General features: G+C 49.2%; 1 protein-coding gene across 6 annotated transcripts in view; it reads left to right on the top strand.

The window, feature by feature from the left end:
* Positions 1 to 27252, top strand: part of MYT1 (myelin transcription factor 1) — a 61901-nt gene extending 34649 nt beyond the window's left edge. For 3 of the 6 annotated variants that reach the window (XM_040575553.1, XM_040575557.1, XM_040575556.1), the window contains exons 7-23: positions 328 to 1194; positions 1767 to 1901; positions 3318 to 3408; positions 4946 to 5059; positions 6528 to 6742; positions 9276 to 9481; positions 10207 to 10476; positions 11020 to 11174; positions 12458 to 12520; positions 12743 to 12811; positions 16962 to 17024; positions 17658 to 17741; positions 21568 to 21789; positions 22401 to 22492; positions 23309 to 23412; positions 23498 to 23641; positions 25099 to 27252. In XM_040575553.1, the coding sequence (XP_040431487.1) occupies positions 328 to 1194; positions 1767 to 1901; positions 3318 to 3408; positions 4946 to 5059; positions 6528 to 6742; positions 9276 to 9481; positions 10207 to 10476; positions 11020 to 11174; positions 12458 to 12520; positions 12743 to 12811; positions 16962 to 17024; positions 17658 to 17741; positions 21568 to 21789; positions 22401 to 22492; positions 23309 to 23412; positions 23498 to 23641; positions 25099 to 25239 (3035 nt within the window). In that variant the 3' untranslated portion in view covers positions 25240 to 27252. The remainder of the gene's footprint in view (positions 1 to 327; positions 1195 to 1766; positions 1902 to 3317; positions 3409 to 4945; positions 5060 to 6527; positions 6743 to 9275; positions 9482 to 10206; positions 10477 to 11019; positions 11175 to 12457; positions 12521 to 12742; positions 12812 to 16961; positions 17025 to 17657; positions 17742 to 21567; positions 21790 to 22400; positions 22493 to 23308; positions 23413 to 23497; positions 23642 to 25098) is intronic. The other 3 variants (XM_040575555.1, XM_040575554.1, XM_040575558.1) reach the window with 3 other exon arrangements.
* Positions 27253 to 27543: the final 291 nt, after the last annotated feature.

Here is a 27543-nt window from a genome sequence, read left to right as displayed (position 1 = left end):
GTGCAATAAATTAGGCTGCTCCAGGGGTATAACAGCAAGGCTCTGGTTTCAATTAAGCTTAAGGAAGACAAAGAGATGTTTACAAGCTTATATCATTACTTTATTTTCCCTTTTTTCCCCTCTCTTTTTTTCTCTCCTTTTTTCTTCCTCTCCTTTTTTTCCTCTCTTCTTTTTCCTTCTTTTGTCTCCTTCCCCCCCCCCTTTTTTTTCCATCTTCTTTTTCTTCTTTCTTTTTTTACCTCTTTTTTCCTCTTCCTTTCCCTTTTTTTCCTTCCCCTTTTCCTTTTCCCACTCCCCCCCCCCCCCCCCCCCCCCCCCCCTTCTCAGAGAGAAGCCCAGCAAAATCAACCCATTATGGACAAAAACCAGCAACAAGCACATCTGGGCCCAGCAAGGCCAACTATAGCAGCTATCAAGAAATAATTGCCAACTCTCTCCTAAACCTAGGCCAAATAGCGGAGGAAACCCTCGCCATCGAAGGGCAGCTGCCCGAAGCAGAGCTGCAGGTCTCCAAGCCGCCGTCCAACGTTGTGCACCTGGTCCACGAGGACGCGGGAGAGGAGATGGTGGAGGAGTGCGACAAGGAGATCATCATCCAGACGGAGGACGCGGAGGAAGTCATCGAGGTCACCAGCGAACGCAGCAGCAACGAGTTGTGTCCAGAGCACCGGGACGACGCCAGCTGCGAGGAGGCCTGCAAACTGCCCAAGGCCATGCAGGCTGAAGGAGAGGAGGAGGAGGAGGAGGATGAGGAGGAGGAGGATGAAGATGAGGAGGAGGAAGAGGAAGAGGAGGAGGAGGAGGAAGAGGAGGAGGAGGAGGAGGAAGAGATGGCTCCCGAAGTGATCTGTGAAGAAGCTCCTCACACTTCTCAGGACGCCCAGAAAAGCCACTGTGAAGGGCAGTTCAGCCCGAAGCCCGAATACTCGGTCATCGTGGAGGTCCGCTCGGACGACGACAAAGACGATGACGCCCGCTCCCAGAAGTCAGCCGTGACCGACGAGTCGGAGATGTACGACATGATGACGAGGGGGAACCTGGGGCTGCTGGAGCAAGCCATCGCGCTGAAGGCCGAGCAGGTGAAAATCGTGAGGGAACCCAGCCGGCTGCTGGGAGAGCACGTAAAGCACTTCCAGGTGGACGAGAAACAGAGCAAACCACTGGACAGCATCCGAAAGAGCTACTATGGCAAAGGTGGGGTATGGGGGTGAGCCTCCGTGGGTCTCCTTCCTTCCCATCCCCAGGGACAGAGCTGTTCCGCTCCATGAAGAGTGGGCTGCTGGGGTGGGTTCATGTCCCACAGTGGGAATTTAGCTACAAATCCATGCCCAGAGAAATGGGGACATCCTAGAGGTCAGCAGTGAATGCATGAAATGATGGTGGTCTCTGGGTCTCAGCAGGGGAGTTACCGGGTTAAAGGGCTCTGTCGGCCTTGCAAATCTCAGCCTGGGCTGGAGGGCCGGTTTCAAAGCCAGATGGGTTTTGGAGCAAGGGCAGGCGTTGGGCATGGCCAGGCAAGGGGTTCACTGTGCACTGCAAGCACTGCTGCTGGGCTGCCTGCTCGGTCTAGAGAGCAGCTCTGTGCTGCCAATTTGTTTCCAGTGCTACAGCTCCACTTTCATAAAAAAATCTCCAAACCCAAAGGTTTCTCCCTCATTAACTGGAAGAGTGGTAGGAGGCATCCGGGGCAATTTTGCAATGAAATGTTCCACACCTTTACACCTCTTCCCCTCCAAATCCGCTGACCTGCCTCCCACAACCCCTAGATCCCTCGAGACCCGAGAAGAGAGAAATCAAATGTCCGACGCCCGGCTGCGATGGGACTGGCCACGTCACGGGACTCTACCCTCACCATCGCAGCCTCTCTGGTTGTCCGCACAAAGACAGGATCCCCCCTGAGAGTGAGTACATGCTCGGGTGCCCAGCAGGATAGCACAGGTTGCTTAAATTAGTCCGGAGCCGTATTTCCTAGAGGGACTTTTACGTCTGATGGGTAGAGTCATCTCAAGGGTAATGGGCACTCCAAGGAGTCCAAATGGTGTGAATTTTGCAAATGAGTCCCTAGCAGAAGTCTGACGTTAACCCCTGGGGTATAATGGTGTCTCTGGTGTGGTATGGTGCTTTTCCAACTCATTCCAGGACGCTTCTGTCCACCAAGGTGGTACTGCTCTTCATGGGAAATGCTAAGGAGATTACAAGAGAGTCAGACCCTTCTTAAGATTTTAGCACCATCCTGTGGAGGATGAGGTCCCTTCTCTGAAAATCAAAGGTGCTTTGAAAATGACTGCCCACCTCCAGAGATGTGTTGAGCAGTTCCCACCTTTACACTGAATTTCTTGTATTTTTCTCTATTTGGGATATCATATTTGGAAGGAAGAGAAAGTGTTCTCTCCTGATGTCCAACTGTGATGAGGGGGTTGCCATCCGGCAAAGGAGAGGAGGTGCTCAGGACGTGTAAGGCAGCTGAGTATCCTCCTATGCTCTCGTTGCTGTAAAATTCATGAAGCACTATACTGAGATTCATCTCTTCTCCAGGAAATATTTATCAGCATCATAACAGATTTTTATACACATACACATAGAGAGAGTTTATTTCTACCTCTCTACCAGCATCCTAAATAGTTTTCCTTGTGCATATACATAAAAATCAATGTTGTATGTTTACGATAATGGCATAATAGACCAAAAAATGAAACCACCACACTTCTTTATCAGTAATTTCAAAGGTTGCAGACCTGCTATAAAGACAGACTTGCAGGAAACGAGGAGGAAGTACAGCTATCTCCGCACAAGTTCAAATGCAAGGAAAAATATTAATAAATAAATAACACAAGCTGTGTGCTTCAGAAAGGCTTGCAAATCAAATTATTTTCTTTACTTTTAAGGTCAGCACTGCAGGAAGCAATAATCCTGAAGATTAAAACTTTAAAAAAAAAAATCAAACAAAGACTAGTCCTCAGGATAAAAGCAGAGATACAACTTCAATCACTTAAAACTACCTGAAATGGGGAGGCCTGGCTCCAAAATGATGGAAGGCAGGAGGGGCTGGTTGGGGAAACTGGACTGCAATCAGCAAACAGGGACAAAGCCCAGGATGTGCGCAGGGATGCTCTGACCTGGGCAGTTCTGCTTTGAAAATCTCTTTTTTTTTTTCTCCACGCAGAAAAATTCTAATTACAGCATTTCACATTCCCTGATTTCTAGGAAGCCAGCGTACAAGTCTTGATGATTTTCTTTTTTTTTTTTTTTTTTCTCTGATTTTTATCGAGTTGTTTTTGCCTCCCTTCCCTTCTCCCCCTCCCCTTCTCGCTCCGAAGTTTTGGCGATGCACGAGAACGTGTTGAAATGCCCCACGCCAGGCTGCACAGGACAGGGTCACGTCAACAGCAACCGCAACACGCACAGGAGGTACTGCCTTCCACTTCTTCTGCCCTGCAGCCAGCCCCAGGGGCACAGGTTTTGTTCTGGAGCTACAGCCCTCGTGCTGGGAGATGCTCCAAGCAGGATGGGCAAGGAAGGGGTGATCCTAAGACAAAGAATAATACGGGAAAGCACAGATGGGGCAGGGATTTCTGGCTGGGAAGTAGGGCAGAGCAATGCTTCCAGGCTCAAAGGTGGATGTCATGGGATGGGGGCTCAAGGAGGAGACACATGGAGCCAGGGGAGCAGAGGGTGCCTGGTGATGTTTGCTTGTGTGGCACTTTGCAGGATTTTTAGGAATTGACACAATACTTGGGCTGAAATTAGTCCACAGTACAGGTGAGCTGGGAGTTTAGGCCCTGCTGCTCTATGCCCTCAGCCCAGGTGTAGCCAGGAGGGGACAGGCCGGTGCTTTGGGATCAGTAATTATACCCCGTGCTCTGGCTTCAGTCAAACCCCAGAACTTTTACAAATGGGAAGGCTACAAGGAGAGGGGATGGTGTTGTTCAAGCTAGAAACCATCCCAAAAGCCAGACTAGCCTGCGCTACAGGGATCTGCTCACCAGTTTGTGATTTATTCATTGTGCCCACGCTTCATTAGCACAGAGTGCCAGTTCTGCGAGCATTACCATGCCGGTAGACACGAGGTGAGAGTTTACTGTCACCCATCCAGACGTGGCTGGGGACCACGGGGGCAGCCACCCTGGTGATGCCTCCCTGTAGCTGTAATTGCTAGAGGAAAATTAGGGAAATCTCCTGGGTTAATTGAGAAACATGGTTTGCTGCAAGCAGTGAGATCGCAGGGAGATTGAAGTGAGGGGCTGCTCCCAGGGGGTTATGGAGAGGGCTTCGAGCAGGGTGCTTTGCTCTGCCAGCCCCAGCCCTGAGCCTGGCGGGGGTCCCTTGGTGGTGGATTCTCTGGGGATGGGGGCACCTGAGATGGTTTGGGGCTGTAAACCCCTTACACTGCTTGTAAGGCATTTCTACCTTCCCTGAGCAATCGCTGCTAGAGCCAAGCTGGTCCCGAAGAGGCACAGCCAAGCTCATGCAAAGGGTGAGTGCAAGCAAAAGCCCTCGTAGCCCCCGACCGACCCCAGGCACCGTGTGCTGGCAGCTGTGCACATCAGAAGTGCAAATGTTTCCCAGCCAGCACCCCTCAGAAGGCTCCCTTCAAACAGCCTCAAAAGAGACAAATAAACACAAATCAAAAATGCCATTTAACTGCTAAAACTCCCCGAAGAAACCAGCCTGGCCTCTGCTGTGCTCAGCCCTGGGCAGCTGCCTCCCTCCTCCATCCCCGGCACTGGTGATGCTCCGGGGCTTGCCCCAGAGAGATCTGGCAGCTCTGCTGCTTGGCAAGACTAACAGTACACTGGGATAATGCTAACCAGAAAAGCCTTAAATGCAAACATTTTTCTCATGGGCTCAGTGCAGCTTTGGGTCTCTGAAATGAGAGAGGATTTCCGTGTGCATCCCTCATGCTCTGTTTCCTTCCCTCTCCCTTTTTTCTTTTTAACTCACACAGTTTATCTGGGTGCCCCATTGCTGCTGCTGAAAAATTAGCCAAATCACATGAAAAGCAACAAACCCAGCCTGGTGACCCTTCGAAGACCAGCTCCAATTCTGACCGGATACTCAGGTACATGGCGTGGGAAGCCAGCACCGGGGACCCGCGCCCACAGCGGGAGCCAGCTCGCTCCAGCTGTATCCTGATACTGCTGAGTCCTGTTATTATGATCATAGGTCTCGCCAAGGTGGGGAGATATTTAATTGATGATCCCAGGGAGGGCATTGAGGACAATGAATTGCTTCTGTAGCATCAATTAATGCTGAGGCTACAGGCCAAAGGGTTTTAGCAGCGCAGCAGAAGGCATTTGTGCCGATAGCGCTGCAATGCAAACTGCCAGAGAATTATGGCTATTATATTAGCATTATAAGTAGGGTGGGCCTAGGGAGGGGGAGGAGGAGATTTCGGCTACATATAAATCACTCGATCACAGTTTCACACAAGTCCTCCCACTTTTCTTCCTTAGCCCGCACGGGTCAGAGGAGAGGAACCTGCCACTCATTGCCAAACCGCCCGCATTTATTTTGTAATTTCACCCATCTCTGTCTTCCTGGGAGAAAGGGCTGTCTCACAGCAAGGATGTCCCTGATAGATGCTGGCTTCCGTAGCCGACGTGATTCATGAGGCTACAGATGGATTGTAATATGGTTAGTTATTTCACAATGAGAGCAGGAGGATAGGAACTGCAGCACGAGCCCTTTCCATGCTGCGCTGAGCAGCGCTCCCACCAAGGCATCGAAGTCGGATTAATTTATTTATTTGCTCCCCAGGACTGCTGAGCACCTCGGTGCACCGGCGCTGAGTGCTCGGTGCTTTGCAAAGGAAGGCCATTCGGGGCGATTACTTATTTATTTGCAGCGGAGCCTGCGATGGGCGCAGCGTGCTCTGAGCACATCACGAGGATGCTCCATGCTCCAAGGAGCTCCCGCTCCGAGGACTCGCTGGTGGAAAGAGGTCACGGGAAGGAGAATAACAATGGGCCATTTATATACAATTTATATGCAAGACAAATTGATTCATGATAGGCAGCCCGGCAGAAGCGGGGCTTTAGGAGGGACTCTGCAGGCAGGGGAGAGGCGCGCTCGGCTTGGCTGTGCGTCAAGCTTCCCTTTGCGGCCATGCTGCAGAGGGGCTCAGAGCTGGATTGGGGTCCTGATGCCTTCATGTGCTGTCCTTTGGCACAGCTCCCACGGGCGAGTGGCACCTGGGTGTTTACTCACTGCTGTTGGAAACATGCTGCCATGTCACAGCAGCCTGCGGGGGTATTTTGGATGACACCTCAGCTTTTGGTTTAAAAAGAAATTAAAAATGAAAAACAAACCAAAAAAAAGAAAAAAAAAAAGAAAAATGAATTTAATGGACCCAAACCAGGTGCAGACTTGCTGAGGGACAGAAAAGGGCTGTCACTGCCAGCTCTTCCCCTGCAGCCCCTGGGGATATCCCCACCACGTTGGTCCCCCCGCACTACCCCAGCCGCTGGTGCCACCTCGGTCACACAGAGGAAAAGAGAAATTACCAGTGCTCATTGTTTCGTCCTCAGGCCTATGTGCTTTGTGAAGCAACTGGAGATCCCTCAGTACGGAAGCTACCGGCCCAACATGGTCCCAGCCACCCCCCGGGCCAACCTGGCCAAGGAGCTGGAGAAGTACTCCAAGGTCACCTTCGATTATGCAAGTTTTGATGCTCAGGTTTTTGGCAAACGCATGCTTGCCCCAAAGATTCAGACTAGCGAAACCTCACCTAAAGCCTTTAAATGTAAGTTGGGCGCAGGGAAGGGCTGGGTTTTGCATTCTCTGCCTGTCTCAGCACCTCGCGTGCCGTGAGGCCCTGGGGAGCATCGCTTCGGGGTGCGGGGAGCGTCCTGGGGCTGAGCCTTGTGGGGTGGGAGGAGAAATGGGGACGGGATGGGGAGGCTGAGCTGGGTCCTGCAGCACATCCCCGCTGTGGGGAGAGACGCACGGGGCCTGTGGCTGCTGTGAGAGCTTGGCCTGGGGGAGAGGCCCTCGGGCTTCGGGTTTGGGAAGAATTGCCTGGAGCGGTGGGAGCATTAATCTGAGCGATGGCTCCAGGTGGGATAAGTTACACAGTTGTCCTCAGTTGGTCCCCACTGCTTTGCAGTTCATATCTATTGATCTGCCTTTTCTCATCTAGCTAAATGGATTATAGTTCTCCTCTCTTTCATCTTACGTATGACCCGCTCCACCCATTTGTCTTCTCGGCTGCGCTGGGCTCTCCAGCGCTGCTCCTATCGATCACCCCCTCCCATCCTCCTCTCCCTGTCGCAGCCACCCACCTCTGCTCCGCACCGAGGCTCTTGCACTGGTTACAACACTGCGATGACAGTGTGGGTGAAAATGAAATTAAACCCTCTGGGATGGGTTCTCAGGAGCTGTGCAGGGAGCCAGCCTGCCCCAGCCCTGTGCCAGGGGACCAACGTTTAACGTCCCCCCTCTCTTTGACACCAAACATGCTCCTGAAGACATCTTGCTGAAAAAAAAAATAAAGATTTAGGAGACCAGTTTGCAGAAGTCAGCAGCCTCAAGAGGGCTTTCTGTCTGGCTAATCCCACTTCCACAATCCTGTTTAATCCTGATGCAGCTGCTCTCTAAAAAGTGCTCGTACTTGAAAGCATCCCGGTTGTTGCACTACAATGGAAGCTGCCTTTATTACAGTACTAAATCTGTAAGGATCAGACAATGAAATTGGATGGAGGCCAGAGAGCACAACTGCCACTGTCATCCTGGGTTAGGGCTGATGGAAAAGTAATTTGTTTCCCAGCACAAGTGATTCTCTTGCTGAATAGATTGTGTTATTTGCAATATTAGCAAAGAATTTTCAGGGTAATTGTACTGACAAAAATAATTCCAGCAAACCCACTAGGATAATCCTTTCTATTTTTTCTCATCACTTATTTTACTAATTTGCTGATTGCGAGTCTATTAGTGGTAGAAATACTTACGAAATGGAAAAGCATCGCTGAGTCTACGGTGTGAAATTGAAATTGGCATCTCGCGATCCTGGATATTGTCAGGTTGGGCTGGCAAACACCCGCACTCCGCAGCGAAGATGTGGATTAAACCGGACTCAAAAATAAGCAGCCATACACAAGAATAACCATTTGGGCAAGCTTCCAATGAGTTAATCAAAGCGACAAGATGAATATGATTGCCAATCATAGCAGGGAAATCTGTTCCTTTCACTGAGAACTTATTTTAAAGAGATCTTCATCCAGAGGGATTTATACTCCCCTGCATGTGTGTGCATCCCTCCCATTAATGTCAACGTGCATTATATACGCACACAGCCAGGAAGAAAGCAGTCCTCGGGAACATTAGCATTTTATAGTGCCTTATATTTCCAGTTTGTGATGGCAATCGTGAAGTCACTCTGCTCTGCAGCCACAGCTGCCCGGGTCGTCCTGCTGCTCTGCCACCAGCAGGACAAACCTCACGAGTCTTCCCTGGGTGAGACTCCTGGGTTTTCCCTCAAAACGTGCAGAGGGAAATGAAATGAGAATTGGAAAATTTTGCTGATTGATTCCGAATACAATCCTGCGGTGGTTCAAAATCAGATGATCCCATCTGCACCCACTGAACTGCTGACTTCAGAGCCCTCCTAAATGGGTCCAGTTTTTAAATTTAATTGTGGGTTAACCTTGGGAGCTACTGACTTTGATTTCATAGGGTGCGAAGAGAGCATAGCACCTCCAGGATCGCACTGCTATGTGCTGTGATATACAGTACCAGTGCGGAGTAGTGACCATGTGTGGCTGTGCAATAAATCTGGTTACTCAGACGTATTTAAATTATATGTCAGCTGTCGGAAAATCCATATTTCACCAGTGTCATCCTCAGAAGCTCATATTTCATGGCCATGGGTTTGCTACAAATGTAATTTTTTAACTTACAAGTGTTCAAACATGCTGCAAGAAGTCTCCCTGCAAGTCAGCCCCGTGGCTAAGTTAGGAACAGAGAGAGAGAAAAAATAAAAGAGCTGGGAAGCTCCTCTGGGCTTTCTCCTTCAGCACCTTCCACCGAGGGGTAGCTTTAATGAAGAAAAGTGGGTTCTGGGAGGCTTGATGGCAGAGCCAGCTAATGAACTGACTTTTCCCACCAAGAAACCATCACACAAGATCCCAGCAGCAGCCAGCATTGCTCCTATTGCACCTCCCTGGCAATCCAGGGCTGGTAATAGCAGCGGGCTGGCGCTGCCGATGCGCTGCATCAGACTGACTTGCCCGTGCCAGTGATACCTTAGCCTTGTGTTGTTCCTTCTCTTTTTATTCCAGCCAAACCTTTTCCAAAGGCCTCCTCCCCCAGCCACAGCCCCTCCAGCAGTTACGTGAAGAGCACTTCATCTTCCTCCACAGGCTTCGACTACTCCCACGACGCCGAGGCCGCGCACATGGCCGCCACCGCCATCCTCAACCTCTCCACCCGCTGCTGGGAAATGCCCGAGAACCTCAGCACCAAGCAGCAGGAGGCCCCTGGCAAGGTGAGCTTCCAGCTGCAAGCGTTGGAAGGCAAAAAGACCTTTTTTTTTTTTTAATCCTTCCCTTCCGTTTTGAGCTTTAAATAGACAGAAATGACAGGCTTATCGCTTGCCACCCTCTCCCTCCCGACGTGCTTTGGGTGATGTAGCATTTAGAGGACATAATCTTGGCTTTTTGTGTGTTCTGGAGCTGCATTGTAGTTCAGATTTACCCTTTGGAGGTGAGACTCTCCCAGGGAGATGCCCAGGGCTGGTTCCAGTTGCTCGCTGCTCAGTGTCTGGTGCCATTTGAGGTTTCCCAGTTGCATCCAGGCTGACCTCCAGCTGCTTTTCAGAGGAGCGTGGGTTTTCCAGAGGTCCTGTGCCACACTCCCAGCTTTGGGCAGATGTCTTGGAAGCCACAAGACATCTTAAATAGCACTGGATGTCTGTGTTCAGGCAATTGATGCAAGATGCCATGCTGCTTTTAGTGGAGGGGTGCATTTGCACGGCGTGTTTCTGAAAACCTTTAGAACCTTCTCAGGTCATGCCCATGGCAGGGGCAGGAGCTGTGTGGGCTTTAAGGGCCCTGCCAGACCAAACTGATCAGTGGCTCCGTGATGACTGACTGCAGAGAGGACAGGACACGAATAACCTGTTCCCTAACCTCCCCCATGACAAACGGGGAGAAGATCTCCTTAGGGAATTTCTGGCAGATGCTGACGTTGGGCTTATTTCCCCCTTTTCAGTCCATGGACATTGAGGTGGATGAAAATGGGACTCTGGACTTGAGTATGAACAAGCACCGCAAGCGGGAGAGCACCTTTCCCAGCAGCAGCAGCTGCAGCAGCAGTCCCAGCATGAAGTCCCCAGACGTGTCCCAGCGCCAAAACAGCACCAGTGCCACGAGCAGCACCATGACCTCCCCCCAGTCCAGCCAGACCTCCCGCCAGGATGAATGGGATGGGCCCATCGACTACACCAAACCAAACCGCCAGCGGGAAGAGGAGCCAGAAGAGGTGAGCTCTGGACCTTAGGTAACACCTCACGGCGGGTTGAAGACCATATTTTCTTGCACAGTTCTCCTGTTTTCCCCCAGCACCCCTAGTTAGCTCTCTGAGCCTTGGGAGAGATGTATTACTGCTTTTGTTGGTGTTACCAGACATCAGCTGCAGACTATGGGGCAGGAGGCAGAGCTGTCCTGGGGTGAACGTGTGCTCTTGGCTCCACTGAGGAGCTCTTGCAAAGGAAAAGCCCACTGTGTGCTCTGTTCTGGGTCTGCTGTGCTTGCTTTGCTGTAAATCCTTCCTTCATTTGCACAAGAGGAGCTCCTGGTGATGTTCCCCAAGATCTGATTTCTATGTGCCGTTAGCATGGGTCCCTACATTTCTCCTACAAAAGGGGGAAATTGCAGACTGTTTGGTTTGGGGACCGAGGTGCTTACAGGGCTCAGCAGTGTTGCCAAAGCTGCAGGAGCTCTGAGCTGGGATGAACCGTTACATCCACTTCTCCTGGCACCATTACATCCACTGCATGCCCTTCTCCCGGCTGTTCTCTTGCAGTCAGAGCCAGCAGCCCACTCGTTTGCCTCCTCGGAAGCTGATGAGCAAGAAGTGTCGGAGGAAAACTTTGAAGAACGAAAATACCCAGGGGAAGTTACTTTAACCAACTTCAAGCTTAAATTCCTCTCCAAGGACATCAAGAAAGAGCTGCTCACGTGAGTCCTGCCTTCTTGCCTCTTTCTCCGATGCATATAAAACATGTGCTCAGGGCAGCCAGGCTGGCAGCAGACAAAAATTGTAGGAAATACCTTTTAAAACGTACCGTCTCATGGAGGTTTTGAGCTTCGGGGTGTCTCATTGAGAAGGCAGGACTTCTGCTTAATGCAGAGCAATGAGCTCCATCACCGTGAAGCTGCAGGGCCACCAAACTTGAGCTCTGGCTGTGGCAGGACTGCTGCCATGCTGCATTTTGCATTACAGAGGGGTCTTAACTAAGCTCTCGTCTGTGTATTCACAGTGTTGGATGGGGGAGAAAAATAGACCCAGATCTGTTCTATCCATGCTGACCCTCCAAAGGTTAAGGTTTAGAGCTGGACCCAGGCGCTGCAGCCTGGACCTGTCTCTGCCCCAATGCCCCTTGGGATCCGTTTGGAGGTCGTGGTGCTGAGGTCTCCCCTCCCAGACCACCCTGCGGATCTTTTTCCTGCACATCTGACCTTCCCGTATGCTAAAGAGGGAAGTGTGGCGAGCCTCTTTTTGCTGACCCTATACAAGCTGCTTTTTATTTGGCTGCGCCAGCAGGAACCTGAGGGAGCCATGTGGACAGGCGGGGAAGAGGTCTGGGGAGGGGGGCAGAGCAGCAGCAGCAGCTTCCTAAATGAGCCAAGCGCACACCAACTGCCCTGTGCAAAGCTCTCAGGGCTTTTTTAAAACCCAGCAGTGATGTGAATAGCAGTTTTTGAGGTAGAACCCTTTAGTTGTATTAGAAAGGTAGAGAAATTTCCTAAACAGAAACAGCCCCGGAATAAATAAGCGGTGTCACAGCCAGCCCGCAGCCACCTCTCCCCATTTAGCATCCTCTCTCCTTCCTGGCCCCAGGGCTGTAAGAAATTAGCTGCAGTTAATCCAGGAGCTGGCTGCGTCTGTTTGAAGCTCCGTGTCTGGGTGCAGACCTTGGGCCATCTCCCGGCACCGATGGAGGTGTGGAGGTGCTGCTCACCTCTTGCCTGCCCGCAGCCCCCCTGCTGGCACACGGCAACACATCACTTTCTTCACATTTGCCATGTTTTTTTCAAAATTGTGGAGGGTCCTTGTGATCTTCTGGAAATAAAAGAGGCACGAAAAGAGGGTGGAAGTGGAAGAGCCCGGGTATTTGCCCGTGAGCAGGGCCGATGGCAGGGACAGAACCCGAGGAGGGTTTTAACTGACTGTGTGCGTGCGTTTTCGGGTGAATTCATTCCCTTCCAGCACTTACACTTGTGGTGTTGTTGTTGCCCAGTTGCCCTACCCCAGGCTGTGACGGCAGCGGACACATCACGGGAAACTATGCCTCTCACCGCAGGTGGGTTCGCCTCTTTTCCATGGCTCAGACTCTAAATACAACTTTATTTTTTAGTATATTTTTTCACCATGTGGACGAATTTGGTTCTGTTTCCTCCCCACCTTCTGTTGCCCCTCTCCCTCCCCACGCCCCAGGCCTTTTTCTTTTTCCTTTTTTTTTTCCTTTTTTTTTTTTTTTTTTTTTTTTTTTGCTTATCCAGATATTCCATCTCTTCTCTTTCAGCCTTTCTGGTTGTCCTCTTGCTGACAAGAGCCTCAGAAACCTCATGGCTGCCCACTCTGCTGACCTCAAGTATGTTTGCGCTCAACTTGGATCTCCTTTTTTTTTCTTTTTTCCCCCTTTTTTCTGTCTTTTCCCTCCCTGCCCCCCCTTTGTGCTCTGCTTTTGCTTTTTTTATCCCTTCCCTTCTCCTTCCAAAAGCCGATAAGAGTCTGCCTGCAAGGTGCTCTTTTGGACCCCAGCCTCTCGCTGTCGTTTTGGGATGGCAACAAAATGAGGGAAGACATATTTTGGGGAGAGGGGGATCACGGAGCTGTTCAGAAATAACTCAGACCCCTGGCAGGTTCCATTGGACACCTTAGAAATAAGCTAATTTCTTTTTCATTTGTTCCCTTTTAATTCATCATTTTTGTGTGGCTCTCAAAGAATCCAAAGCCAGGATAAAGGCACACCCTTTAGGACTGGGTAGAAGCACAGCTGGGAAAATACTGCCAGGACATTGCAAAAAGAAGACATTTATTTTGGAGAACCCGGTGTGCTGATTTTATTGCTAAATATAAGGGGCTGTTGGGGATAAAGTGACAGAGATTTGGGTGTCTGATTGGTGGGGCAATGATGGCAGGGCCAAGCAAATGGTGCTGGGCAAGGTTGGATCCTGAGCAGCTGCGAAGGGGCAGATCCGAGTGTGCATTTGCTAACTGGGGGCAATGGGCTCGTGGGCACCTGGATGTCCGCGTGCCCAATTCTGATCCTGAAGGGAGGAATCTAGCCACGGTATTTCCATTCAAATATGTTCCTCCAAATCCCGTTTTCAGCTTTGCTCCTCTCTTCCCAATGCTCCTCGTTTTCAGGAGGAGCTGCTGCTTCACAGGGGAGTTTCCCAACTGCTCCTCAGTTTGCATCCCCTGTAGAAAGATTTATTAGAAATTGTATTTAAAATCAGCAGAGACCATGGGGGGACCCGAGCCCTTCCCCACCCAGAGCACACCTATGGGGGAGAATTAATGGTGAATGTTTTTCCCACATCTTTGCCGTGAGCCAGCCTATCTTTGCAGGCTGGTTCCCCTCTTAGCGTCCTGCTTTGCTGAATCCAATTTTGGGATTATTTTGACGGTGAGATATTCATAACCATAACCAAGGAGGCCTCTGCAGGGGGCTTTGCATTGCATAGGTTCACCATAGAAAAACTAAGTCCTGTGTCCTGTATGCAGCTGGTGATGCTCAGAATAAATAATAGCCAGGTGGGGGCCCCTTTGCTCAGTAAAGGTGATCAGCAAAGCCCCAAATCCCCTTACAGTGAGGGTCTGGGACTGCTGCAGGTGCTGGTGCCAGGAAACCATTTGTTAACCTCCCGTTCTGCACCAGAGAGGTGGAAAAAGTAGCTGGATTAGGTGACATTAATAGAATGTGCCAGTGGATGGCAAGGACTCTCCTGATTAGTGCTAAGTACACTTAATCGTGCATTATAGGTGATATACATTTTGGAAGAAGCTCTTAAGAGAGCTTTGCTGAACTGGTGTTTCTCCAACAGCCTTAAAGAACAGCCTGGCGATCAGGCAATTAGTGGTGAGATATTAAAAGCTCTCAGGAACAGCGCCCATGCCCAGTATGGACGTGGTGAAAAATGGACCAGAGTCATCATTCAGCGTCTAGAATGATGCACTGTCCCGTGCCCCTCGGGCATCTGAAGTTAGTGCTTTTTTATCAAAATACTACATAAAACAGGTAACTCCTGGCCCAAACAAAGCCTTTCAATGTTATTTTCCAAGTGTTGTCCTGTTTGTATATCCTGGTGAGGACGGAGGCAGGGAGCGGAGGAAGGAGGAGGATTCGGAGATGTTACAGATCCCGCAGCCACAGCTCTTTCACAACTTCAGATAAGGCCGTGTCAGCATTTCCATTATAAATTCTATTTCAGGGGGTTAATATCCCTGATATAAAAAAATAGCTCCAGGCTGGAACATGCAATAAAAGGTCTCTGTCGGAATGATTTGTCTCCAGATAATTAAAAATAAAAATCAAATCACTTCTTTCACCTCTTTAACAGTCCTGAAAGGCAAGAGGAGTTGGGTGTTGGTGTTTCATAATTTCATCCCACCCTGAAGCTAGAACAACAAAGAAATAGTTTTGCTTCCTACCCTACCAGGCTCTAATAGGGAAATGTCATGAGCATGTAGTCATCTCCTAAGCCTCTAATGTTTGAGCTGGAGGATTTGCACCCTCACCAGGTCCTGCTGGATGTGGCCCTGTCCCTTCTGCACTGGACCCGGTGCTTTGCTGGGTCTGCAGGCGGAGCTGTGCCCTTACACCATCCCCATGTCACCCTTCTGGGACCAGGACAGGTCCCTGCTCTCCACACAGCCAATATTTTCCTCCAGCAAAGACTCTCAATGACCTTTAAACCCCAAACCCTCAGAGCTGAGACAAAGAGGAGCGTTTTGATATTTTCTGATTTTAAAACCAAATCAAACGGGGGTTGAGAAAGTGGGATATTTTCTGGTTTTAAAACCAAACTAAATGGGGATAGAGAAATTGGGGGCACAAAACCATCCCCCCAAGAGCAGGGGCCCTTTGCAGACAGGGAGCAGCTCAGCACCCCCCCAAGGACCCTCCTCAGCCCCATTCACTTGACTGGAGCAGCGCTGGCTAATTGGCAGGCCGGCACACGCGTCCTTGGTGAGGACTCCTCACCTCTCTTGCTGGTCCCCATGACAACTTCTATGGCTCACCTGCGGCGTTCGGAGCGGGTCTTTGTGCCGGTGGCACTTCAGAGCCCCTCACCTCCCTCGCTTCGATGGCCTTAATGACGCCGTGCTCGACTCGCACCATTATCTGTGCTGCCGCTCGCAGCCTTTGTGCAGCTCTGTGTGATCGCAGGCGTGTTCTGCCAGGCTCGACTCTCATTCACGTGCCTGAGTGCTGGCTGCTTACCTTCAGACCCGTGGTTGTGGATGGGGTCTTCAAAGAGCCCTCTGCAACAGGCAGAGGTGGGGAGGGGGCACCTGAGGGTGCTGGTGATCCCACCTGAGGTCCCCTGCAGGACTCCTGTCCCTACCCATGGTGTAACAGAGGGAGAAGACCGAAGGTTAAGCTCACCTTTTTCCTCGTTCCTTCTTCATTTTTTTCCATTAGAGGCATTGGTTGGTTTTAGAGTCTGTTTTTGGGTCTGCCCCCAGTGAGCTTAGCCCCCGGCTGTCACCCAGACCTGAGCCAAAACCTCCCGATGGGCTTCCTCTTGGCATCAGCCAAGGTGGCCCGGGAGGAGAAACCTCAACAGCCGAGTTGTCCATGGCTGAAAACATTTTTCTGGTTTCTTGGCTGCACTCACATCCAGCCCAATGGTCCGGGAGGGTACCAGTGTCTCCTTGCATCTTCCCCAAGAGGACGGGCACTATTCTGGAGTGTTTTACTCGCCTCTTTTGTTACCATCACCTAAGCTGTCCCCATCATTCTGGGCACCACAGTACAAGAAGGACATTAAACTGTTGGAGAGTGTCCAGAGGAGGGCGACGAAGATGGTTAAGGGCCTAGAGGGGAAGATGTATGAGGAGCGGCTGGGGGCACTGGGCCTGTTCAGCCTGGAGAAGAGGAGGCTGAGGGGGGACCTCATCGCGGTCTACAACTTCCTCGCGAAGGGGAGTGGAGAGGCAGGTGACCTATTCACTGTAAACACCAGTGATAGGACCCGCGGGAATAGTGTTAAGCTGAGGCGGGGGAAGTTAGGCTGGACATCAGGAAGAGGTTCTTCACCGAGAGAGTGGTCGCACACTGGAACAGGCTCCCCAGGGACGCAGTCACTGCACCAAGCCTGTCTGAATTTAAAAAGCGATTGACTGTGCACTTAGTCACATGGTCTAAACTTTGGGCAGACCTGTGCGGTGCCAAGAGTTGGACTAGATGATCCTTATGGGTCTCTTCCAACTCAGGATATTCTATGATTCTGTGATTCTATGATTCAACAAGAAGGCGGGGATGAGGCCAGGACCCGTGTCCCTCCCGATGTCCCCATCCCTTCCCACCAACCATCCCCCCAGTGCCCACACTGGGCATGGGGGTTTCAGCGCGATGGATGCCACGGACCCGACGTTGTTCCTGTGGAGGGAGAAGGGACAGGGAGAAAATCCTGCTTCGGTGCTGCCCAGATTTCTCTGGCACGAGCGGTGCAAAGCCTCCAGCCCTGTGCGTGTCCCCTGGCTAATGGGAGCCTCCTTTTCTTCTGCAGGTGCCCTACTCCTGGCTGTGACGGCTCTGGTCACATAACAGGAAATTATGCATCGCATAGAAGGTAAGCTCTTCCCTTAAATTATTTTATCCTTAGCCTCTTACTGTTTTTTTTTTCTTTTTTTTTTTTTTTTTTTTTTTTTTTTTTTCTTTTTTTCTTTTTATTTTCTTTCTTTCTTATTTTTTTTTCCCTGCAATGGGCAGAGTTGTAAAGTTCTGAATAAAACATTAATGTTACTGACAACTGAAGCCTATTTTCATCTCTTTAATCTGACTACTTTTTTTTCTTTTTTTGATGTTTCCAGCATCTGATTAGAAGCTCCCTTCAATAGAATAAAAGACAAAGGGTCAGATTTTAGCTGATGCAATGTTCCTGTTAATAATGCTACCTATTTATGACTTCTATTATCACTTTAGAGCATTAATAGTGGAGATCTGAGCCTTCTGTTTCAACAATTCCATTAAACATCGCAGGCTGTTAGCAGATATCTTCTTATCTAGACACCGTTAATTACTGTCCATCTCCCTCAAATATATATATATATATATTTTCTCCTGACTTCTGGTGATGTGAAGCTGCAAATCCAGAGAGATCAAAACAGTGTGCGAAGTGCAGGGGGAAGCTGACTGGAGCGGGGGAATTGCGTGCGCAGGGCCCTGCCTCTCAGACAGGCCTTTCTTCTCTTTTCAAACACAGTCTGTCAGGCTGCCCTCGTGCCAAGAAAAGCGGGATCAAGATAACCCCGACAAAGGATGATAAAGAAGACCCGGAGCTGATGAAGTAAGTCTGGATAAAACCACCCTGCATCCCCACCGCTCAGAGCATCACCTGCCTGGGGCCGGGCTCCGGCACTGTCAAAGCTCTTCCACATTATTCCCCTGATTTTTTCCCTGATGCCAGAAATGTTGCTGCAATTCTGAAATTGGATGGGAAAATTGGGAGGTAGGGGGGTAACGATGTTTTGTTTTTTTTTTTTTTCTCATTGTTGTTTGCAGATGTGAAAGGTAGGTTGGCTGGGCACCGACGGTTCCTTTCCTTCCTGTGCTTTATATAATTCCTGAGAAAATCGCTGGTGTTGGGAATGAGGGTAAAAACACGCAGCCAGGTGAAATGTTGGGGGGTTTTCAGGGTGGAAATGGGCAGGTGAGGGGTGCTGGTGGGCTCGCTTAGCTTCCCAGCACCGTGTTGGGTCAGGACCTGGTAGCAGTGAATAAGATGTGTTTTGTAGGGTCTTCGCCACTGCTGAGCGTTCAGAGCGAACTGAAAAAGCCTTTCTCTGCTGCCATGGGCTGAATTTTTCAGAACCACACAGGGGAATACTCCTCCTGGGAACAGGGATTTGAAATCCCTTAGCCCACTTCAAACCCTCTCGTCCTGGCTCTCGGCACACCGCAGCACCACGGGCTGGGTGCCCAGGGGCTGCACCGTGACCCCTTGCACAGCTCCAGGATGTCAAAACCTTTATGGCAGGATGGGGCCAGCCCCAACTCCAGGATCCTATTTTTGGTTAACCCAGCACATCCCCAGCCTTGCCAGAACCCACCCAGTAACCCAGCGGGTGCAGGAGGAGTGGGGTGAAAAGAAGCATGGGAGGCCAGAGCAAACCTTTCAGTGAGTTTCTGGACGCTGCTGGAGCAGCCAGGAGTGCTGGCACTTCTGGCCAAACCCCTTTGGCTCAGCAAACTCCCCAGACATTTTTCTCCCTATTTTAGTCCTTCCCTTGCCAGGGCAGCTCTCACCCTCACCGAATTTCGGAGGGCCAGGAGCAGAGGCTGAGCTGGCTGCTGCTGGCCCCTGCGCTCTGCCAGGGCTGCGGGGAGCCGGGGCACACGAGCTGGGGAAAGGAGCTGTACGAAGCAGATGATATTTGAGCCATCTGCTCTGTTCTCACTCCTCTGTCTCCAGGAAGGAAAGCCTCCGAGTTAAATGAACTGTGTGCCTAATTAGCAGGAGTTAGCAGAGTTTATTAAAAATTAAGCAAACTGCTCAATAATCTGCAGGAAAAAAAAAAAAAAGAAAAAAAAAAAAAACAACTTTTGGACTCAAATATCCTAAATTGCTGGTGGCGTTGCAATGCTGCTCCATTAACTGGTGTCCTGGCTAAGGACAGGAAAAGCAGCAAGTGTGGTCGCAGGGCTGCTGGGCTTTTGCACTGCTGGATGCACCCAGTGGCTTCCCCAGCACAGCTTCTTGGCAGGAGCTCTCTTCCCAGGGCAAAGGGAAACGGGGCTCCTGTAGGGCTGGTTTGTTATGGTGCAGCTGGTGCTTGCACAGGGATGCGGGAGGAGCTGTCGGTGCAGCTTCTCAGAATCGAAACTCCTTCCTGGTGGCTGGGGCTGTCCTGTACCCCAGGGGTACAAATGCTGGAAGCTAATGGGGAAAAGTAACATGCTGGAGCATCAGTAGGGATGGGATTTTCTGGATCCCAGAGAACTGATGCTGTCCATCACCAAACTGACCTCTGAGACCTGGCTGTGGCTCCGCTCCCCTGTTTGCAGCAGGATGGTGGGGTGCAGGGGGGCGTGAAAGCATCCCCTGATGTGCTGCAGTACAAGCAGCAACCCCCGGTCCTCCAGTATTCCCAGAATGAGCATCATCTCCTTGACATGTGCAAGACAGCACGGTGCAATGGTCTCTTCACTGCTGGCTTCCTCCAGTCCTTGGAAGCTGGAGTTTTGTCTCCGGCACAAGGTGCACCCGGTGCACATCCCCTCAGGGATGCGTTAAAGAGCTTTGCCTCCAAATCCTTTCCTCTGCCTGCACCGAGTGCCTCTTGGAACCCGGCCGAGTTTTGCACGTCACCACCAAGGAGAATGTCATTTAGTCCCTGTTGTTTTGCTGCTCAGCCTTCAAGCAATTTGCTACAGATGTGATAGAACAGATCACCTCAACCTTCAGCCCAGCCCTGGCATAAAGCGGAAGCATCCGTGGCTGCCTAATTGATCGAGCACTGCCGTTACTTCCGTTAAATAATAATAATAAAATAAAATATCCAAGCCAGCTGTTTTGCACAATAAGGCTCTGGTTTATTTTTTAAAAAATGGAAGTGTAATGAAAGTTAAATTAACAGTGTAAAATATGTAACGGTTGGGCCATAACAGCTGCATGCTAAATGCTGGGGTTTGTTTCTCTCTCTCTCTCCCTTTTTTTTCCTCTCCTTTTCCTCCTGAGGATTCAGTAATTTGCTCGTGATCATATAAAAGCAATGATGTTATGAATTTACTGAGGATCCTGCTGGCAGGGATATTATAAGTGAATTGTGCTGCATTTGCAGCTGATTAAAATTGAGATCAGCATTTTTCAAATTATCTTGGGAAAATAATGGGTGTGCGGCTCCCCCTTCTGCTGTCAGCTCCCTTTCGTACGAAACATAAACAATAAGGGGAATCATTTCTGTGGCGAAACTGCTGCAATTTTCAGGAGCAGCTCAGTGGTTATTTTGTTGGGGAAACCTGAAGCCCCTAATTGCTTTCAAACTGAGGACAAGAGGTTATTTTCACCATTTCTTGCCTACTTTTTTTTTTTCTTCTTCCCTTTTATAGGGTAACCTCCCTCAAGTAATAAACTTTTAACTGTATTTGTAATTGACTAGCATCTTTAAGCAAGTGCAAGGCACAGCAGAAACCTTAATGGACACTCAGGGCTGTGCTGAGCGGCTGCGTGTAGTTGGTGTGCCATTGGGCTGGCGAGCAGGGGGACGGTGGCTCCTTTCACAGCACTTTTTGCTAATTAACACTGGCCGTGTCAGCACTGCCACCCCACCTCCAGCACGATTTAACCGGCCCTAATCAGTGCTGGAGGCACGGGGACGGAGGGTTTGTGCTGGAACGGACAGCAATTCCTGCTTCCAAAGGTGTTTGGTGCGAGCGTGTCCTCCTTGGGGGGGGTGACAGGACCCAAAGTCAGGACCCAGGTGGCCACCTGGCACCCGAGGCGCCCACCCAGCACGGTTTTTGACCTTCCGTGTGATGGGTTGGGACTCCCCGGCAGCTGCTGTTCACCTGTTTTGCTGCAAGTGTGGCGCTGATGTGGTCTGCTGGCTGGCTTTGGGTCTTTTTGGGGGGACAGCCATCTGCCTCCCATAACCATTGCTGCAAAAACAGAGCTTATATTCCCTGAAGTGGGGTTTCCATTACATATTTGGTAGAAGTAACTACATGTTTGTGTCCCTGTCCCCTGGTTTTGGACTTAGAAAGCACCTCTCCTCCCGTGCCATGCGGCTTCTACCCTGCAGCACCAGCGGGCTGGCGGGGAAGGCTCCCTCTGGCACTGTCCTGCTCTGCTGCCCTCCATCCCCTGCTCAGCTCAGGGATGAGCCCTTGCAGTGACAAAAGGTCTCAGCCTGGTTTCGTTGCCATCTCTAGCCATGGGAATAGCATGTAGAGCCCAGTGAGTCCCCCAGATTCTTAAAACGCATGGGAAGAGACATCCCAGCTGATGCAAAGCGGTGTGATCTTCTCCATCATTAAAGCACCGACCAAATAAAATCCAGATGAGGTCCCCAAGCATGAACACTCACTTCCCACACTTCCCCTTTCCTGCTCATCCCTATTTCCCTTCCATCCCTCTTCATTCCTGTGCTGTATTTTTTTTTCCCTGTGCCCAGGTGTCCAGTTCCTGGCTGTGTTGGGCTTGGACACATCAGTGGCAAATACGCCTCGCACCGGAGTGCATCGGGGTGCCCCCTCGCAGCCCGCAGGCAGAAGGAAGGATCCCTCAACGGCTCCTCGTTTTCCTGGAAATCGTTAAAAAACGAAGGCCCGACCTGCCCTACCCCTGGCTGCGACGGCTCCGGCCACGCCAACGGGAGCTTCCTCACTCACAGGAGGTAAAGGATGGACTTGAGGTCACCCCAAAGGTGGCAGCAGTGCCGTGACAGTGTGACGGTTTGGGGACCAACCTGCCTGCCTGTGAACGCTGCCCGAGCATCGTTCAGCTCTTGCTGAAAGGCCCCGTAACTGCTGCCTCTGATGCTGGCCTCTGCCAGGTTGCTTCAAGGGTTGTGTTTTCTGCACAGGATAAAAATGCTTGGCAATGCTTTGTTCTTGTAACTTTTCAATGGCGAGGTGTGAATTGACCAAAGTCATGAAAAGCAGTGATAGAATGTCATTTAGCACGCCAGCTCAGGAATTTGGCAACCAAAATGGGGGCTTGATGCCCAATCCATCCAGACTCGCTTCACCTTCCTTGCCTGTCATGCCCTCTCTTTTAGGAAACAACACATTTTTTTAAAAATCTTTGCTCAGAGAAAATTGCTCTTGCTTTATAAATGAGGACCTTTGTGGCATTATTCATAAAGCAATTTCCTCTGCACCATAAAAAGCTTTTAGAAGGGCTGTCTCACAGCATGAGCTCCACCAAATGGTACGCACTCTTGTTGGGAACATAGCACCTATAAATATGGAGAGTTTATGAAACCCATTTTTACTTGCTTTTCAGTTTGTCAGGGTGCCCACGAGCTACTTTTGCTGGGAAGAAAGGAAAACTCTCAGGGGATGAAATTCTCAACACAAAGTTCAAGACCAGCGATGGTAAGGATTTTCACTCATTTTTTCTGGCAGGTGTGTCACGTACTGAACCTATATGCCTTGTTCTTTGCTGACTGAAACCTGAAAGCCTCAGTTTTACTAGAAAATCCTGTGCTACGAACACCCCTTTTGGGGTTGCCTCAGTGTTGGGGGTGCTGTGGCACTGATGTTGCTCCCTGATTGACACAGGTGAAATGGCAAAGGAGATCCCATAGTGAAGTAGTGCTGAAATCGAGATGTTTTTTCAAGTATTTTCTGGCATTTTCACAAGTCCCTTTCAGTCATTTTGCTATTTTCACCTATTCAAGACTTCTAATCTCACAGCTATTTCTGGATCTGGAGTTTTGTTAGTGATGGCACTATCACTATTTCTGGTGAGGGGTTTTGGTATTGGGCAAGGTTTGGATGTTTTACTTGAATTCTTATACAGATTGGAAGATTAATTTCTTCTAGAAAGGTTCCCTTATTTTACTAGCCTCATAATTTCTAATTAAGACACGCATTCATTTTTCAAATTACATCTTCCTGACTTAGGACCAGACAGAGCGAACTGAGTTGTCAGGGCAGTCAACCTTGCAGGGCGTGCGGATGCGCTGGGCTCCAACCGCTATGCTCTACTTTGCTTTTGCATTTACATATTGACCTGTAAAGCACTATCGAACCGTGCTGCTGAAAGCCTCGCTTAAAAAATAAATAAAAAATAGAGCAAGCGAGATGTGCGTCCCATGCTGAGGACATGAAAGCAAAGGCGAGGACGTTGGGAGGTGTGATGCCTGACCACACGAAGGGGCTGAACGCCTGCCGCTTTCCCTCCTGCAGTTCTGGAGAACGATGAAGAGATCAAGCAGCTGAACAAGGAGATCAGCGAGCTGAACGAGTCCAACTCGGAGATGGAAGCTGCCATGGTGAAGCTGCAGTCACAGGTTTGTGAGCGTGGGCACGCGGCCGAGCTCCCAGTGGGTGCCCTCGTGGGAGGGCTGCTAACCCTGCCTGCTCCTTGCTCTGCAGATCTCCACCATGGAGAAGAACCTGAAGAACATTGAGGAGGAAAACAAAATCATAGAGGAGCAAAACGAAGCCCTGTTCCTGGAGCTCTCAGGGTTGAGCCAGGCTCTAATCCAAAGTCTTGCCAATATCCGCCTTCCGCACATGGTAAGAAACTTTGTCGGCGCCCGGCCCTAAGCGGGGTGATCGAGGGAGCAGAGCGAGGTCTGGCTCAGATAAGGCTTATGGACCATTAAAGAGGGGGAGAATTTCTCTATGTACACCTACCCGTCCTTTATAAGATCAGTGCTTTTGCCTTATCTCTGAAGCTTGCATTATATCTCCCTTTTGTTGTCATTTTCTGCTGATCTCCTTTTGTATCTATTGTTCTGTCTCATTACATCTGGGAGCATTATCACAAAATAGGAAACTTTATCAAGGGCACCCAGCGCCTTTTAGGCTAAGACAGCACAAGCAGAGATCAGGAGGGATTGGATTTCAACGTCAGAGAGACCTTACAGCTCCCATTATAATGCAGGTAGTTTCAATTCAGTTTTGAATAGCTGGCAGCCAAAGAATAGCATTCTTAAAGAGAGTGTATTTTGTTTAATTTAACAAGGTCTAACAGCCCACAGCATGTTACCATAGAGTTACTGCAAAATGAAAAGGCTGCATTAAAATAGTAAAACCACAAAAGGCTATTAATTACCTTCCCTCTATTCCCAGGAATATAATTACTGTTGTCAAAAACAGGTGTGTGCAGGGGGGGCTGCGTGCTGGTGGGGAAGCTGTCCTCTTGCAAGCCATAACGACCATCACGATGATCAGAGGAATAATCTTTTGATTTATTTTTTTCTGCCATCATTTTTTGGGAATCCTTTTCATTGGGGACTGTATTTAAATTCAGGCTGGTTGGAGACATGCCATCCTCCAGCAGAGCCGTTTTGGACAGTGTTCACCCAGCTGCCTAGCTGGCAGAAAACTGCTCACTGAGTGCTTTTTTTGTAAAGTATTTGACTCATAAAGGTCAAATAAACTGTTCAGCAAATATATTTTCAAGGTTTCAGGCAACTCCAATTAAATAAGGCCCAGGAGACTTGTATGCTTATTTTATTCCTGTTCTTTTTCTTCCTCCTCCTTGTTACTTTTTTCCCTGTTAACCCTGAGATAGATGCTTGCAAGGCTTCCACGATGCCCCTCAAAAGCCAAAGCTGTACAGCAGCAGCGGCATGCTGGCATGGGCAGACACGAGCCCAGGGTGACCTGCTCCTGTCCTAACTTTGCCTTTGATTCCCCCTGGGATGCTGAGCAGTGCCTGCCTCCTCTCGTCCTCCAACCTTTCATTTCCATGGCTTGATTCAGCCTCAAGCCTGTCAAACTGCCTGCACACACTTAACCTGGTGCTGTTAATTGTTCCTCATGGCCAATGCATGAAAAAATGAGTGACCAGTGAAGACTTTGTAGGATCAGGGCTTGCACAATGACTTTCCCGTACCCACAGCACCATGCACAAAGAGTCTCTGATGTTGAGACCATTGGCGGTTGGTAAGATTAATTGCAAAGAAAGATTTCAATCCTTTTCTGCTCTACTGCTAACACTTTTATTTGGCTTATTTTGGCTGCAGGAGCCCATTAGCGAGCAGAACTTTGATGCGTACGTGAACACGCTGACCGATATGTACACCAACCAGGAGTGCTACCAGAACCCGGAGAACAAGGACCTGCTGGAGAGCATCAAGCAAGCCGTCAAGGGCATCCAGGTTTAGTGCCGTGGGATGGAGACGGGCAAGCAAACAGACTGTAAGACGGAACTTTCCCTCCAAGTATTCAGGTTTACAAGTTGTAAAACTTGTTTAATGAATGAAAAAAAAAAAACACACACAAAGGACCAAAACGTAACCAAGAGGCCATTTCTGAGACGTGGAACTGATTGAACTCAATGTTCTCGTTTACTTAAATTTGGACCTTCTTAGGAAAAGTGGGATTTTTCTCCCTGGACCACGAGGTAGACCAGGATGGAAGGTTAAATTCTCCAGTAGGCTGTGGGGCTCGGCAGCTGGTGAAGAGCAGGCGTCTTTCATAAGCTGCCATGCTTTCACAGAGTTGATCCAAGGGTTAAAACGTTACAAGAACAGGGTTTTGTCTGATCCAAGACTAGCGTATGACTGGCTCAAACCCTCATGTTGTCTATGGTCGTATGTCCAGATCACCTACTCACCCATGAATTACGTTATATGTTGCTATAAGTGCTGGAGCTGCAAGCTACCTGTAAATCTGAACCTGTGCTGGGCCTCCCAACCCCAGGAGTTCAGATATCCACTGGGCATGGGAACTCTTAAGTATTATAAAGTAGCTTATTTTTATTTTCTGAAAGAAATCTGAAGAGCAGTTCTGGATCTCCAGTGGAAAGCGCAATGGAAAAAAGGTTCTCAGGGAAGCTTTTGGAGTTTGCAACTACAGTATTCCTTTGTCTGTCTTAAATATGAGAATAGCTATTATGAATAGGCCAATACCAGATATTTCATACAGAAGAATTCTTAATGTGTCATGGTCCGGTGTATATGATTTTTTGGAAGTCTGTTTGATGACAGTTCTGGTTCTTTTCATTATTGTGATCATCCTTACAGTGGCGCAGTACTGCCAGTCCAGAGATCATACATCAATGCCAGAGAACGTTTGAGATTGCGATGAACAAAAAACAAACAAGCAAACAAACAAAAAAGCAACAAAAATAGAAATGTTAATTGATGGCCAGCAAAGTGCTTACTTAACGTGAATCAGCAATTTATTTCTTGCAGATATCCACAGGGCAATGGGTTTTTCTTGGTTTGGCGTTCTACACCTTGTGCAAAATCACAGCACAAGTGCTGTTCTGGAGGAAAGAAAAAAAAAAAAAAAAAAGGAAAAAAAAGCATTCAGGTATTGGGTGTTGTTCCAAAGAAGCATTTTGTAAGCAGCTCGATACGTGCAGCTCCATGAATGTCGCCGCCATGCTCCAGCCTCCAGCTGAGTGTGGTGGGGCTCGGGGGCCATTTCGGCACCTTTCCAAGAAAAGGAGAGGTGGGAGCTCCTTTTCTTAGAAAAAGAAAAGGAGCTCCCGCCCAGGGCTCGCCGCCGCCCTGGTGTAAACGCCTTGGAAGTGGAAGGGGCGAAACCCCTCCGGGGTCCCAGCACGGGGGGCATTCGCCCCCCGCACTGCTCCTGGTGGCGTTGGGGCAGAGCAGAGGTGGGGATGATTTTGGTGACCGATGCTAAAGGCGAGGCCGTGGTGGCGTTTCGAGCCCAATCCTGCAGTTATTTGGGGCGGAATCTGTGATTTGGAGAAGCCAGCGGGGAGCTCGGCCTGGGCTGGTTCCCCTGGGGAGCTCAGCGGGTGCACGGCCACGCCGAGGCCTCCGTGGGCTCAGACTCCGTGAGTTCGCTTATTTTAGAACCCATTCCAAGTGCAAAACTACAAAAGAAAGGGGAAAAAATAATAATAATAATAATTTGAGGTGTTAAAAACACAATGTTCTTAACATGTAAATAGAGTCCAAATTGATTGTGACTGCAATTCAGTTAGTATTTAAAAGTAGAGAAATTGCACTTCCTGGAAGAAAGAGAGGAAAAAAAAAAAGTAGTTAGTTTAATTATCCTGTAAATTATTTAATTTTGGCAAGATGTATGTAATTTATATTTACAACACCTTATGTTAACTTTTTCTATTTATTTAACTTTTTTATTTATTAATTTTATACTTACTTTAAACTGGACACCGCACCATAGAAAAGAAGATAAAAGAAGCAAAAAAAAAAGTTTAAAATTAAAACTTTTGACCATAAAAAATGATATTCCAAAAAAAAAAGAAAAATCCCTATCTACAACTCCTACTTGTAATTTTGATGCAACCAAGTTATTTTTTATATATTTTGTTATTTATTCTTTTAACGATGGGAATTTTTTTAAAGATATTTTATAACTGAGACATTTTGATAATTTTTGGTTTGTTTTTTTGTGGGGGCAGGGGCACCGGGGGAAGAGAGACTTTTTCAGTTTTTCTTTTCTTTTTCATTCATATTGTTTCAGGCACT

The sequence above is a fragment of the Cygnus olor genome, chromosome 16 (assembly GCF_009769625.2).
Source record: "Cygnus olor isolate bCygOlo1 chromosome 16, bCygOlo1.pri.v2, whole genome shotgun sequence".
Taxonomy (NCBI): domain Eukaryota; kingdom Metazoa; phylum Chordata; class Aves; order Anseriformes; family Anatidae; genus Cygnus; species Cygnus olor.
This window is presented reverse-complemented; position numbering and strand designations above follow the sequence as displayed.